At 48.9% G+C, this 14,730-nt stretch overlaps 1 protein-coding gene across 1 annotated transcript in view; it reads right to left on the bottom strand.

Moving 5' to 3' along the window:
• pi4kab (phosphatidylinositol 4-kinase, catalytic, alpha b) overlaps positions 1-14,730 on the bottom strand; it is a 121,338-nt gene that overhangs the window by 90,474 nt on the left and 16,134 nt on the right. Inside the window, exons 14-15 of the mRNA XM_084307327.1 lie at positions 8,654-8,783; positions 7,955-8,084 (exon numbers count right to left, since the gene is read on the bottom strand). Of these exons, the coding sequence (XP_084163453.1) occupies positions 7,955-8,084; positions 8,654-8,783 (260 nt within the window). The remainder of the gene's footprint in view (positions 1-7,954; positions 8,085-8,653; positions 8,784-14,730) is intronic.

A 14,730-nucleotide genomic window follows, 5' to 3' on the forward strand; every position in this document is an offset into this window, starting at 1 on the left:
TATGATAGTGCCAGGTACAAAAGAGTACCCAACAAGGGTCTCCATAACGCCTAACCTTGTGACGCCCCGGGCCGACCCGGCCTTTTTTCCCCTGAAAAAAGCCCAAGTCCCTCAGGGTACCAGAACAGCAGATCTGCATCCCCGGCGGACAAACGGGTTAACTGACCTGGACCAGCGTGACCAGAACCAGTCCCGTGCCCTAACCACGTCGACATGCCTACTCCGGAAGAAGGGGCAAGTCAAGTCAAGTCAAAAGTTTTAATTGTCACGGCATACAGGTATACAATGAAATGCGGGTGGTCTTGCCCGCAACGATGTGCAATACAGTGGTACAACATATAATAGAATCAAAAAATGAAAAAACAACATTGTGCAGTAAACAGGTAACAGGTAACATGGAGTGACATCTCGGTATCTGTACATAGTTACAGATACAGATACAGATACAGATATGCGCGTCGATCAAAAAACATGAAAAGAGGGCGCCACCCAGACGGCCGGTGTGAACCGTGCGCGGTGGCCCACCCCTAGGGCATGAAACCCCTCTACCTATGTCCTGATCTATTCCGTTAACATCCCCCAGATATGAACGAGAATCCGTCGAGAACCAGTAACAGGTTCCCGGAAGAGGATAAACCTCCATCCCAGTTGCTTTATAAAAACGCCGTTTTAACAACAAGCAACCAAGGCGTACTAGTTACCCGCATGAGTCTTATCAGAAACACCCCGAGCTAGCACTATGCATGCGTCGGGACACAACCACATCAATGAACAGGCTATTTAGACCCTTCATTGAATCCCCAAGGCGCCTGGGAGAAACGACAAGGAGGGTGTGGTGCTTCCTATACTCCACTCTTTTATTAAAAAGAAAGGAAGCACCGACTGACATGAATCCCATTTGACACAGCTGAGGACAAAAACTGTTCACATTTTTATATCCAGTCACCCCCACCACAGAGGATTTAGACGGAAATTCCCCAGAGAGCCTTCCCACGTGAGTCATAGCGTGAAAAAGCCATGGTAACCTCGAGTCATGTAACCAACCGACTCAAGTTACACATATATCGAGCGTAGCGGACCCGTAAGTCCTACACTCTATCCCGACACTTTGACAGCAATAGACCGTACGTACAGGTCTAACTCACGGAAGCCATCGTCAACAGCAACGTGCGTAGTGACGTATGCTATGACGGGGGAAACCCAACACTCAACGCCTGTTAATAGGAGCAGAGTCAGGGCCACCCTTCCCCCCCCCCCCTCCCTGCCAAGTCGCCTAACGGCTTGGCCCTGACTGGACTGACAAGAGATGAGTAAAACCCCCTGACCAATCAGAAAAGGGAAGGAGGGGTTTATTCGGCACCCCCCCCACAAGCCCTTCCCCTTTGCACACAACAACAACTTTAGCATATGACACATTTGGTAGAAATGCTAATGAAATAGCGCAAGCTAATACAATGCACGCTACCCACAGATAACTGTGAACAGGGTTTACAACAAAACCTAGTCGCGTGTGTGTGTGAATCCTACACCCGCATCCATGTTGATTCTGAACATAGAAAAACACTGATAGAGAGAGCGAGAACGGCTGAGCCGTGGTACGTGTTCATACGAGCATTACTGCAACTAACACAACAGTGTTGTAGCTCAACATTACTTGTGTAAACAACAGAACATACAACTAGCCTCTACCTTCATGTGGAGCCTCAGGCAGAGTGTAGGCCAGGGTTTCCGTTAGAAAAAATTGTTGCCGGCCTCAGTGTCCGGTAGATTTCAATCTACCGGTCAAATGAGAGAAATTCCGGTCAGAGTTTATTGAGCTTAAAAACAATTGATAGGCAAAAGAATGACAACAAAACAAAAGAATGACATCATCAAGGCATGTAGATTTAATATTTTTACTTAAAACTAGGCTACTTTTGCGTATAAAGTCATTATATTCCAAATAAAATAAGTCCCGAGACTCGTGCTGCTGCCGACTTTAAATCAAATAGGTGTCTGTGGGCAGTCGCCCGACATTAATAAACAACAGTCTGTTATAATCACATTTTTATGAGCTAACGAATTCCGTAATATTGGACATTTGTATTAATTATATCAAGCGAAGAACTGAGAAATTTGGCAGAGAGAGACGGCAACATTATCGTGGGTTTGCGTGACGACTCTCTCTCTCTCCACCTCCCAATGACTTATTTGCGAGAGTATGTCGTTGCAGAGCAGCAGATTCAGCTGTTATTGGCTCTTTTCTGGGGACCGCACAGCAGCGCCCCCCACCCAACATTGAATTGAAAATGGCTGAATTAGAGTACTGCTGGAGTACTGCATTGTGCTGCTGCTGCTCCGGCTCTGCAGCTTCACAAAAGTTCGCACACCCAGCACTAAGCTCTCGCTGACAACGTCGTTGTCATTATTAGAAGCAACGATGAAACAAATGTAATGATTGTTTCGTTCATCGCATAGGCTATTTAATTTTAGCCTATTTTAATACAATTCAAATAATCAAATTGTGCTTAGACTCAGGGAATTATTTTCACCGGACATTAAGACCGGAGAGATTAAATATGTCGGACTTCAACAGATTTTGCCGGTCAAATACCGGTAATTACCGGCTAACGGAAACGCTGGTGTAGGCTGCAGACCTTGCTTAAGCTCATATCACGAACGTAACCCTCCTATCAACGCATACTAGTGAAGATTCACACTTTGCAACCCCATCATATGTTTGGTGAAGAAACACAGTTTGTTAACAAAAAATACAGTCCCCCTTTAGAGGGGACTTTTTATTTCTGAACAAAAGTATATGGGAGGGCCGGGGAGGGGTAAACGGAGGGGACCGCAGGGTAAAAAAAGTCACTGGGTCTAGCGGCGCCTGCCGCCTCGAGCCGCTCGGGATTTGCCACCCCGGGAAGCCCCGGAGGGACGGTAGACAATAGGCGGCTGGTCTCGACGATCCCTACCGTCTCCTCCGGGCGTAGATGGGCCGGCTGCAGCGGAGGCGCCCTCTCTCCTCCTGGCCTTCTTCCTCGAAGGACCAGCAGTGGCGGTGGTAGTAGCAGCAGCCACGGCGGAAGACGCTCGACGACGTGGCAGCCGTCTGACTCCACCGGCGATGTCGGGAGGGGGAAAATGAGGTTGGAGCACGGAGCGTTCCTCCTGCATTTCTCTGCACGTCGAGGTCATCAACTGCAGGGCCTTCCCGAACAGTCCAGCATCGGAGAGGGTTGCCGTCAGAAGAGGAAGCCTCTTCTGCTCCGGCACACGGGCCTGCTCCAGCCAAAGGTGGCGCTGGGTTAGAGTTGCCAGGGCGTGCACTTTCCCAGCGGCTATGGCCTGCAGCTGAGTCAGATGCAGGACAGCTCCTGCCGCCTGGGAGAGCTGGTCATGTTGTACATCACTCTGCTCCGTGCCGCCCGTCAATATCCCGGACATGAATCTTGCCAGCTGCGCGATGTTAGACGCGGCAGCCAGAGATTGTGTTCCGGAGATAAATGACTGGTCGCTCCAGTAAGCCAACGGCCTCGCCGATTTCCCTTGAGGAACCGGCTTGCGTAACGGCTCCCACACCACCTCCGGACAGAGGAGCGCGGCCATCGGCCTATCAAGCCATGGCACGCCCTCTCTCATACCGTCGACCAAACCCGCCACCCGCGTAACTTGTACGTAGGTGGGGGTGAGGCCTATGATGTGGGACACCACCTGGCCCTGACGAACATAGGCCCCCATTGAGGGGAAAAATGGGTAGACAACGTCCACCCCTCTCACCGGGCGACGCTGCCATAGATCAGGGGTTCCCAAACTTTTCAGGCCGGGGCCCAGAAAATAAGGCGTCAGAGAGCCGCGGCCCAATGCACATCGTCTGGCTTTTTTTTTTTTTTTTTTTTTGCCAGGCGACCGATTTTTTAAGCCAAATATCACTTCAATCCTATTAAGTTAGTTCAAGTTAGTTATTCATTTATATGTGCTATTTATGAGAGGGCTAACTTGTTGCAAAATAATAATGATAATAATAATAGCCTCATTAAAATACTATTGTTGCTTCGGTTGTTTTCAGCGTTTTATGTGCATAATCTGTTATTTAGTTTGAAATGTTCGTTGAAATAAGTAGATTTTTCGTTTTTGTTTATTTATTAAGTTAATATAAAACCATATAGTCACATTTTAGAATACAATAGAATAGAATTTTAGAATACAACTAGAAACACTGTCCTGGCCTGCTTCTAAGTTCAGTGGCCTGACAAAAAAAATTCAAATAAAAAAATAAAAAAATAAAAAAACAAAAAATTAAAAAAATATTTTTTTTTATTTTTTTTATTTTTTTTTAAATCATCTCGCAGCCCACCCGTGGCTGCTCGCGGCCCACCTTTGGGTCGCGACCCCGACTTTGGGAACCACTGCCATAGATGACCTATTAGATCATCAGGGACAGGAACAGGCAGTGGCTGCGGCAGCGGCACGCCGTTTGCGACTGCCGCCACCGCCATGAGCTCGGGAAACAAAGCCTGCAGTTCCCCCTGCAGACTTTCCTCCGCCGAGCCCGCATCCCTCACGTGCAGCAGGCTACGACTGGTCAAGGAGCCACACTCCGATGTGGCTGATAGCAGGGCATCTTGCCGACGAGTCAGAGGTTCTTCTCCAACATCTTCAAACAAGGCGCCACAAGGAGACATTTCACCCCCCTCCAGTGTTACCTGGACGGGCGGGATACCTGTCTCCACCGGGCCTTCAAATAAGAACCCGTCCGCCTCTACCATGTAATCCTCTGTTTCCATCGGGCATGTAGAGACCGACGCATCCTCACTGGGCTCCAGCAACTCACCAAACCCGGGCCGTTCACGTCTGCAAGCCACCATCTTGCGACAGGAGCGAGCAGACGCAAAAGGTTTGCGTCTCAAATCCTCGGGAACCAAAGGAACCGGCCGCTCAACAGCGGACGATTCCCCGGAAACAGAGGAACCAGAGCCAGGACCAGGCCATCACAGAGGCGACGGCACCGGTGCACCAGCTCCTCGGAGAGGCAAACTACCCATCGGACGCCTACCGGGCCGTGGCTGTTAACCACGAGAGAGGCAACATCCCCGCACCAGAACGCACAACGGAGGCGGAAATGGAGAACCGCTGGTGGAGAGTGGCTCTGCGAACACGACTCTCCGGAGTAGACATTATGGTTTTTCTATCGAATATTTATGAGAGAAGAAAAAAAATAAGCACAATGTAAACACGTCTCAACTTTCTTCAGCTAACAACCTCGTCAAGTGGGGATCTACCGAAGGCACTTCCTTGTGGTGAAAGTGAAGAAGGAGGCAAGTAGGTGACCACACACCTGCTTATGAAGGTAAGCGGAAGGGGGTGTGGTCAGACGAATGTTGGGATGTAAAGGTACATGGTGGAATTTTTTATTCAGTGTTTATGCACGAAGTGAAGTACAGTGCAACTAGGTGCTGAGTGAAGCCATAACGATACAGAACTGGAAGCAGAGCGGTCCCTGTTAATGTTAAGATGACCAGGTAGCTTTAACTGGAAGCAGAGCATCTGTTAATGTTAAGACGAACGGAGCGAGAGACACAGCCTCCCTCTGGGCGGTGGGAACATGACTAGGCACATTCATGTAGTTGTAGCCGCTATCCTTATGATTAGGAACGGTCGTCCCATCAGCAATAACATGACACAAGGGATTCAGGCTAGGGGTGGGCGATATATCGAGTATACTCGATGTATCGCGGATTGTTCTACCCGAGATGTAGTACTGTACTATATCGCGAACATCGAGTATTTAGTTTATATGGCGCCGCCCGCGGCCGAGAGACACTCGCAGTGCTTTCCTCGAGAAGGGACGGCGGAGCTATAGGCTAACGTTAGTGTATTGGTCCCGAGTGTAGCAGGGACGGCGGAGCTATAGGCTAACGTTAGTGTAGTCAGGGCTGTACAGTGCGATATAATGTTGCGGTTGTAATTTCATTAGACAGACCAGCACGGACCTTTAATAACATGTAATTTAATTGACACGAGCAATGAGCTAACGGTAGCTGCTAACCAAGGTATCCATTAGGATTATGCTAAGCTAACTAGCGATAGCTGCTAACCGTGGAAAACGGTCAAAGCGGACTCCACAAGACTAGTTCCATTCGTGAGGAAAGGGGGTGGGTTATATTGACAACGCTTGACAACAGAAGTTTAAACATAACTTCATATTTATTGGTTATTCGTTTCTGTATATCATTCAATTTCCATCTCCGTGTGTCTCCATCTCCATCTCTTCCTGTTTACATTCGAGTGTGACGTCATCACCTACGGCAGCTTAGACGATCAAAACGCGAACCTAGAACAAAACCCGAGGGGGGGGGGGGGGGGGGCTGGCTCTCTTGTTCATTCTCGCCCCCTCTCTCTCTCTCTCTCGCTCTCTCTCTACATTCAATGATTTAAAGTAGCCAAACGTTACAGACAGTATAAATACTAACTGGATAGTTGATGATATAAACATTTAATTTCGTTATCTGAAATATTCTAAAATCATTAAGTCTGCTATAAGCCATTATACCTTTGTGTGTGATTATTATTTTCTCACAGTAGGGTGTGTATATATATACATATATATATGTGTGTGTGTGTGTGTTTGGCTAAAGTGGATAGAAAACACAGTACTGTGTAAAAGTCTTGGCACCCAAGAGTTTATATAAATTGTCTTAAGATGTAAATAAATTGTTGTATTAGTGTGTCAGTAGACTACTCTTAGTACATTTTCATTAAATTATTTTTTAAAGCATCTTCATGGTTTAATAATGCAAACATATGTTGCAGGGACTTATTATAATCATCATATTGGCGTGACTGTATGCATCAAAGGGTTAAATCAAGCATTTTTAAGTGATTTAGAGGAAATGTCAAAATATCGCGATATCATTTAGAGGCCATATCGCCCAGCCCTCATTCAGGCTAGGCATAACTGCAGTGATCGCATTAAGCCAAAATGGGTTTTAAAAAATAATGTGGAAAAAAACAAATCTGAGGGGGAAAAAGGTTTTTTCATGAGGCCCTACCTACTTTGGGTTAGCTTTACTATCTTAAATTATCTTGAAGTGTGCAGTTGTATTATCTAAGAAAATACAATCAGTAGATACTCAACATTAAATGATCGGGGGCAAAAAAGCTTGATCGGGATATCCCTAGCATCGCAGATCAGGTCACCCGACATCACCAGCACCGGTGCATTCTCGGCCACATCTGGTCATTTAGAGTTATCAAATTTCAGCCTCCTAGGACGAGGACTGTGGCCACTAGATGTGAAAATGTTGTGAAAATGAAAAACCAACCGACCGACCTATAGAGCTGCTGGTCACAGCTAGAAATATATTGTACACTATACATATACAGTATATATATATATTTTGCAGGATATATGTACAGTCCCCGTCAGGTGGGTAAATGCGAGAGGAAAATGTGCCAAAAGATTTGTCAAGGATCCTGTTAATGACCTCCCGCATGCACTACCATGGTATGCAGAGGGCACGTTTAGTTTTTGATGAATAACTTGAAACACATTAGGATATTAACCACACAATGTTCACTGTATTTCAGCAAATTATTCCATTTTACTTTAGGGTTAGCGGTGATGTCTCCAGTGAGGTTAAGGTCACGGTAAGGGTTGTATTTAAAACATGCGTAAAAAGGATGTGGAGAATTAAAGAAATCAGATTAGGACATAAACCACCAAGTGTTCAATGTATTAGAGCCGTATTAACAGATTATTGCTCTAAAAAAATCTCACATTTACCGACATGGCGGGGAATGTGCACATATCCCCGGAATCACAGTTTTCCCACATTTACTGCAACATGTTACAAATATCGTCAAATAATGTTACGCCATCAAAGATAAGTATTGTGATGTGATATTTTGACCACGTCGTGCAGAATAACACACGCTGTTCCCAGGAAGCTGTGCCCGGCGCCATGTGTCTGACCTGCAGATGTTATCGATGGAGATGTCCCGCAGCTGCTCGTACATGGAGGCCTGGTCCTTCCTGCTCGACAGGATGTTGAAGGTGGACTGAGAGTTCTCATTGGTCACATTGATCCTGATCTCTCCTGTCCCTGGCGTGATGACAACAAGAAGAGAACGAGAGAGAGAGAGAGCTCGTGATCTACAGGGAACATTTCTTTTTTGTGCCATCACAGTGTTGCACTATGTAGAGTCCCATGGTGAAATAGCAGCAGTCATAGCAGCATGGGGGAGGGGGGAGGAGAGGTACATGTATGGGCAGGGTAATAGTAGAAAGACATAAATATAGGCAATAACATTTTATCTGAAGATCAGAAAATATGAGAAAAGAAGAAAAAAACAGTGTAAACAATATAATTAACTCTGAGTATAAGAAAAGTAAATCAATAACTTCAATTGCATTTCGATTTGTCCCACATGTCTGCTTCCGCTCAGTCAATGACCAGCCTGAGCAGATCAATAGTGGGGATGGGGAGGGAGGTGGGGGGCTTTGACGCCGACAACCTTTCACTGACATGACCATAACATCACCACCGTGCTGTGTGCCGTTTCCTTTACAGATCTGATCCTCACTTGAGCTGTGGCTGTGGTGTGAAGACTATGGATGATGTCCAGGAGTCAAGCCAGCAGTGGGTGGGCAGTGGGCACGTGCAGTAGTTACCTGTGCTGTACTGACTGTGGTACTTGTAGAGCTTGATGAGAACAGGGGAGGGGACCACGAGGAAATCTCTGAGGGAGGTAGTGGCAGAGTGGGCCACGACTGGAAACCGCTCACACAGACGCCCCAGGCCCTGAGAGAGGGGAGGCAGGCAGGCAGGCAGGCAGAGGAAAGGTTACATACCCATTCCAATCATCAATACAGCGTGTATGTCGAGGTGGCAACACCTCATGTTATACCTGCAGATGAACAGGGGGATATAATGACTATAAAGAGAGATGTAGTACTGTATATAATGTACCTGCAGGCAGCAGGGAATAGAGATGTAACACTCTACTGTGTATACCGTACTTTTCGGACTATAAGCCGCGGCTTTTTTCCCCATTTTTTGACCCTGCGGCTTATATAACGGTGCGGCTTATATGTGGACCAAACCCGAAAATATAGCTTTTTTGACTGCATTGAAATGTTATTTATCTGTTCCCTTATTTGCTAAACTTAATACAACTTGTAAATGAGTTAATTCTTGTTATTTGTCCGACAGTATTGTGACAATCCCCTCTGTGCACGAACCCTTACATATGGTAATTAAACATTAAAACACCTGCGGCTTATAGTCCAGTGCGGCTTATATATGTACACATCATTCAATTTAGCTGCTGCGGCTTATAGTGCGAAAAGTACGGTAAGTAATATTATATAATGTACCTGCAGGCAGAAGGTGAGCAGGGAATAGAGATGTAACACTATACTGTATATAAGTAATATAATATTATATAATGTACCTGCAGGCAGAAGGTGAGCAGGGAATAGAGCTGTAACACTATGAATGAATGAATGAATGAATGAATGAATGAATACTTTATTTAACAGATTGCAGAATGGGTACAATACAGTACGGCTCAATACACACAATTGTTAAGGGGATGCAGACCAGAGAAAGACGTTTGTCTTGTTTACATCAGGGTACCCCATTTTCAATTCATAGTGACATTTATGACATACACAACATACATGACATTTATGGCATAGGGACATACATGACACACGTATATAGTACTGTACATTTGTGACATATATACTGTTACAAAGGGTCAGATTAAACCGAATATATATATTTATTGCCTGAGATCCCATGTATAATATTTGTATATCGTTTGATATCCCTTGTATATTCTTTGTACAATATACACTGAATATCCCTTTAGTCTACAGGACAGACCATAATATTCGTTCTCCTATTGGAAGTGATCCCCTGGCGCCACTGCCTTACCCCCTAGAGCTGACTTCAAAGGTACCGACGAGATATGTCTGTACATGCCCAGCTTCTGCCCATGAATACGGCTACTGAAATACGAATGGTACTATTTGTTCACAGCGCATATATATATGGCGCAAGTAAAGTAGAACGCTCTCTTAGCCTCTTAGCCTCTTAGTCTCTTAGTCCCTTGTCTCGTTCAGTTCCAGTTATCCAAGTGACGTCTCTCCCCACTACACAACGTGGGCAGAGTAGGGCTCGCATCGCCCCAAGATAGAGTCTCGTGTTATCCTAATACGTTCGTTTAACGTATCGTTCGCTATTTATTAGTAAACCTTCATTACGAGTCAAAGACCACGTGAAGTGGGTAATTGTGCGTCTACATAGAGCACTTATAGCCGCGTGCAGATAGGATAGAGTAACGTCAAGTTCAACTGTGAACCACGGACCAACCGGAGGATTTACACCGGACCAGCAGCACCACGGAGGATTTACACCCCGCCAGTAGTGCCACTTTCCGGCAAGGATTATTATTCTTCATTCTTCACCAAGCTGCTGGAAGCAGAGAACCGTCTACACCCACTGCTGTGGGATCTACGTGCCCGTGGGGACATCACTCAAGCCCGTCTTTGTCGTACCAGAGGCACCACGGCTTTCACCTGCACGACGCGCACCCTGGGACCAGGCTGCTTTCCCCGCTGCTCCAGGGGTGATATCGCCTCTGTGAACCATTGACTTGCATAGAGCTTTGCCCCCCTCTGCTGGCTTACAACCGGTAGTACACCCTTTCCCAGAATATCCCTAGATCTAAATACTTAATATTCACTATTGATTTGCCTGCACATTCTATTTGCCTTATAAGCGCATCTAAAGTGACAAAGTAATGTAATCTAATATTCTTTATGTAATAAATATTGTAAACGAGTATTTTGTGTGGAAAACCGTGTTATTGTGGAAGTGTTCTAATCTAATATACTTGTGTACAGTATTGGCCAGTAGTACATAGACGGTAATAGTTTAATGATACTAGTACTTGATTAATACAGTCAGGGAATTGTACCCCTCAGTTACAATTGGTCCTTCGAGAGCCGGAGAATAATTAGCGTAATATTAATATAATATTAATATTGACATGGCCGATGACGAACACTCCACAAACGGTTCTCCTAAGCTAGATCGCCCGCAGCGCAGACGGCAGCCACCTCCCTATCTAGAGGCATACTCTGTCAGTCCAATACCTAGCTTTAAAGGGAAGTTAAACACGGAAAAAGTAGAAAGTAAAATTATGTCTGACCTTAACAACCAGGTTACCCCGACCACAGAGGCCCTAGTGGGTGCTAATGTAACTGACCAAGCTCACGGTGGGGACCAGGAGGGAACTGACACGACTTTACCCCCAGACAATACCGAAGAAATAGCCCCCGATCAGCTCCGGGAGGAAGACAACCCTAGAGAGACGCGCACCCAGGAGACGGATCTCCTCGGTACGCAACAGGAGAACGGATCTCCAACAAGTACTGCCGGGAGCCAATCGCCCCGAACGGCGTCTTCCCCCAGCGCGGCGGACAAGATGCTGGCGCAAGCACTCATCGCCACCCTGGCAGCCTCCACCGAACGCGATCGACTTCAAGCGCAACAGACGCGCGAGCGCGAACAGTTTGCAGGCGAGCGAGAGCGCTTCCAGGCGCAACAAAGGAGTGAAGACGACCGCATAAGACTGGAGACCAGACGCCTCCAGACAGAAGAGAACATTGAGAGAAGCCGCGCCACCGCCAATGCACAGCACGCCGCCGCCAATGCACAGCGCGACGTCGCAAATGCCCAGCGCGACGCCGCCAACGCACAGCGCGACGCTGCCCAGGCCAGCGCCAATGCGCAGCGCGACGTCGCCAATGCCCAGCGCGAAGCAGCGCGCGACGCAGCCCATGCCCAGCGCGAGGCAGAGCGCGACCGGCTGCAGGCGGAGCTGATGGACAAACTGGTTGCCATGGCGACACCCCCTCACTCCACACGGAGCTCTCAGAGATCGTCAAGACATGGGTCTAGGACACATTCCCCTACCCGACGAAGCGACCCGGGACCCCGCCAACAGGAGGATCCTGTCCACGTCTCCGAACCCCCTCCCCAGCCGGTCCATACGAGACCCAGCAACCGGGAAGAACCGAACCACGCCGAGAGACTGAACAGAAGACTCCAGGTCCTAGCAGAGGAAGAGGAGGAGGAAGAGGAGGAGTGTCAAGCCGACCAGCAGCAACGTACTCTGGCCCAGGAGGCCCAGTACAGCCCCGACCAGCAGCAACGTACTCAGGACCAGGAGGTCCAGTACAGCCCAGAAGTCAGCCCCGAGGCCCTGCGCTACAAACCCCCGACTCAACTCACGGGTGAGTTTGACGCACCGCCAGCCCCGAGGAACAGCACCTGGGTACCCGACCTTCGGTACCCACCAAGTACCAGCCCAAGACGACACGCAAGAGGAGACTCGCCTAGGAGGCCTCTCCCCCAACGCTCACCGATGTGCCAGTCATCCATGACATCATACATCGCCACGCCGTCATTTCCCGACTTCGCCTATGAGAGTCGAGCACAGTACACGGAGCTCCGGATGTGCCTAGAGACAATGATGGTGGATGTCGCTGATGAACGCCACAAGTATGCAATATTACTGAAGCACCTGAAAGTACCGCGAGCGCACAATATAGCGCTGGCCTATGCCACCTTTTCGACACCATACACAGCGGCCCTAGCGGCGCTGGACCAGAGATATGGACGTATATGGGATTACGTAATAGAAGAGATAAGGCATATTGACCGCTTACCCCCAGCAACAGACAATCGCTCATTAGACGACCTGTCAATCAAAGTGCAGTCCCTGGTAGGGATGCTGGGAGCGCAACGGGAAAAGGGCATGCATGAGCTATACGCCAACTCTAACGTCGAGAGGATTTTGGAGAAGCTGCCACCCGCAAGACAAGATCGTTTTAGGCGGCAGAGAGACTACCGGGATCCCAACGGCCCCGAACCATCCCTCCTTGATCTAGCCGACTTCCTGGCGAGAGAAGTCAGCAGCTTACGACTGGATACGTTCGGGCGGAGCACGCCAAGCTCCAGAGAGGGACCCAGGAGAATAAATGATGGAAGAAGATCGGTGACTGTTATGCACCAAGCCGAATCAGTACCGCAGCACCAGAACCACAACACCCCCTCGACGAAAGAGGACCAGTGGAAGATTGAGTGCCAGTACTGTGAGGGAGAACATCGGCTCTATCAGTGCGAAGATTTCAAGAAGCTGACCACGGATGATGTGAGCCAGTGGGTCAAGGACCACCGCCGCTGCTTCCGCTGCGCGCGCAGCCACCTAGCAGCTGAGTGCCGCTTGAAAAAGAAGTGCAGCAGGTGCGGTGGCACTCACCTGGAGGTCCTGCATGACATCAACAAGCGTCAGCCAGGACAACCGAGTGGGCCCGTCGCGGTGATGTACCATGCCGAGGCGGTGGCACCAGAACCAAAGTTCCACCAGACCGCTCCCTGGTGTCCCGACTGCCGCGGCAGACACTGGGAGTCAAGGTGCGACTCGTGCCATATAGAGTCTACGTCACCACCCGAGACAGGAGTGCTCCACATAGACCCCCAGCATAGCGGGACCCCCCGTGTGCTCCTCAAAGTGGTCAGGGTGCTCCTGAGCCACGAGGACAAAGTCATGGACACTTACGCCGTCCTTGATGACGGGTCAGAGAAGACCCTTCTGCTCGCGTCCGCTGCGGCCCAGCTGGGACTGCGGGGGAGCGAGAACCAAATGACGATTCGGACAATAAGAAGAGATTTAAAGACGATAAAGGGCGAGAATGTCTCCTTCACTATCGCAGCAAGCGGGCAGCCAGAGCGACGGTATAGGATTACAAATGCTTTCACCAGCCAAGAAATAGGACTATCACAGTACACCTACCCCATCCCACAGCTGATGGATAAATACGTGCACCTGCGTCAACTACCTATCCCGCTCATAGACGGCGCCACCCCGACCCTGCTGATAGGCTCCGACCATGCAGACCTCATCGTCCCGATAGACCGGGTCCATACCGGAACCCGAGGCTGTCCTGCAGCAGTCGAGACCCGCCTAGGGTGGACACTACAAGGCCCCCTCGCTAAATCTCTCAACCGAACAGCAGCCACTAGCTGCCTCCACTCCAGAGCGACAGAAAAAGACACCGGCCTCTCCCCCATACAGCAGAGGCTATTGACATTAAGCGAGAGGCCCGTGAGAGAACCATGGGTACCAGAGGGAGTTCGGAACTCGCTTCAGACGTAGCTGACCTCGAACCCAGCACCCCAAGCGACTCCTTGACGGTGCGGCCGGGACCGGCCCCTCCTCACACGGGGTACAGAGCGAACAAGAGAAACAGACGGAGGAGGAGAAAGCACAGCCAAGCACAGATCAAAGCAGTCTCAGGCCCGCTTCCTCCTAAGCCCCCCTTCATCCCGTCCAGTCGTCATGACCATAGACCAGTCACCACCCCGAGCTGCGTGGCCGGCCGGCCGCGTAAGCAAAGTGACCACTGGTGCCGACGGAAAGGTCAGAGTGGCAGAAGTGCTCGGCCAAGGGCGGATCTACAACCGACCCGTGGCGAGGCTGATAGAGTCGCCAAGGCTCCCCGACTCGCCTAATGACGACCATGACCCCTGACTTTGTGAACTGACCGACCCCTCACAGACATTGAGTAGTGGACAGTGCGGTTAATCTGTCCCTGCTTAGCTAATTAGGTGGGACTAATTAGGGGGCGGCTGTTACAAAGGGTCAGATTAAACCGAATATATATATTTATTG

Source organism: Notolepis coatsorum (assembly GCF_963971535.1).
Source record: "Notolepis coatsorum genome assembly, chromosome: 1".
NCBI lineage: Eukaryota > Metazoa > Chordata > Actinopteri > Aulopiformes > Paralepididae > Notolepis > Notolepis coatsorum.